The sequence below is a fragment of the Hippocampus comes genome, unplaced genomic scaffold, assembly GCF_001891065.2.
Source record: "Hippocampus comes isolate QL1 unplaced genomic scaffold, H_comes_QL1_v1.1 C16908990, whole genome shotgun sequence".
Taxonomy (NCBI): Eukaryota; Metazoa; Chordata; class Actinopteri; order Syngnathiformes; family Syngnathidae; genus Hippocampus; species Hippocampus comes.
In genome coordinates this window covers 1-1,181 of record NW_017840904.1, presented here as the reverse complement: position 1 = coordinate 1,181, position 1,181 = coordinate 1, and the positions used below count along the sequence as shown (strand labels likewise).

Genomic DNA, 1,181 nt, shown 5'->3' with positions numbered 1-1,181 from the left:
GGTAGGTAGATAGGTAGATAGGTAGATAGATAGATTTTTTTAACACCAATGTACCGTATATATGATATTCTCTTGTGTTTTCTCTTGACTAAGGAGGATGCGGGACCCCACGGAACCACCGAGCTTCACCGAGTGGTCACAAGTGGTGAACGGGAGCCCAGATTCAAAGATATCCACCCCAACCATGGTTATTCTTTTATCGACTACTTCCTCAAGTACCTCCTGGTTCTGAGCAACCTAATGTTCTCCGTCCTGGGCCTGCTTCTTCTCACCGTGGGGCTGTGGGGCCTCATCAGCAAAGAGTCCTTCACCCAGGAGAAAATCGGAAGCATGGGCACCGACCCCATGCTGCTGCTGGGGACTCTGGGCCTCCTGCTGGCGTTTCTTTGCCTGACGGGCTGTGTGGGCGCCTTGCGGGAAAACACCTTCTTGCTAAAGTTGTTTTCCGGAATGCTTCTGGTGATCATCACGGCGCAGGTTTTGGCCATCATCGTGGTGTACAATGTGCAACAAGAGATCGGGAACGTCCTACGGTCAGCCATGTTGGCTGCCATGGCTCGCTACCAGGACGACCTGGATCTGAGGTTCATCACAGATGAGATCCAGTCCAATCTGCAGTGCTGTGGGGCGGATACTTATCGCGACTGGGAGGTCAACATGTGAGTTGGCTTTGGTGGATTTGAACTTCCAAGACTCTGTGAAGTGAAAGCAGAAATTTGTCTAAAAATACATAACTTTCTGCAGGCGTAAAAAGCACAATTACAGCAGATGACATTCAGTAATTTTCAACAAAAACTCGATTATGTTGTAATAAATCACTTCCTATATTGTTCGTAGAAAGGGTTCTATATTGTTCTTTTAAATTGACACCTCAAATGAATAGCTCTGTCATCCGGTGGCTGAAAATAGAATTACCCCCGATATAAACAACATTAAAACCAAAATAGAGTTATTAACTGTAATAGCGGAACCGTAAACATGGAGCCTGTGATGGTTAGGGGGTTACTGTATTATTGTCGTGCTTAATTCTAGAGGCATTGTTTTAATCAGTTTCGGAATCCTGACTTTTTTCTTTTTTTTAATGCTAAAACAGCCCCACCACTCCCTTGAGCGCCTTCATTTGCATCAGTGATTATCTGGCACTTTATCATGCAGTTAGCTAGTCTTTATTTCGGGTTGTC

The 1,181-nt window shown here is 45.3% G+C and overlaps 1 protein-coding gene across 1 annotated transcript; it reads left to right on the top strand.

Annotated features, from left to right (window-relative positions):
• Nucleotides 1-48: 48 nt before the first annotated feature.
• LOC109509465 (tetraspanin-10-like) lies at nucleotides 49-659 on the top strand (the record flags this gene model as incomplete). The annotated part of the gene is made up of 1 exon (XM_019859312.1): nucleotides 49-659. A coding segment is annotated over exon 1 (611 nt), but the record flags the coding sequence as incomplete, so codon positions are not given.
• Nucleotides 660-1,181: the final 522 nt, after the last annotated feature.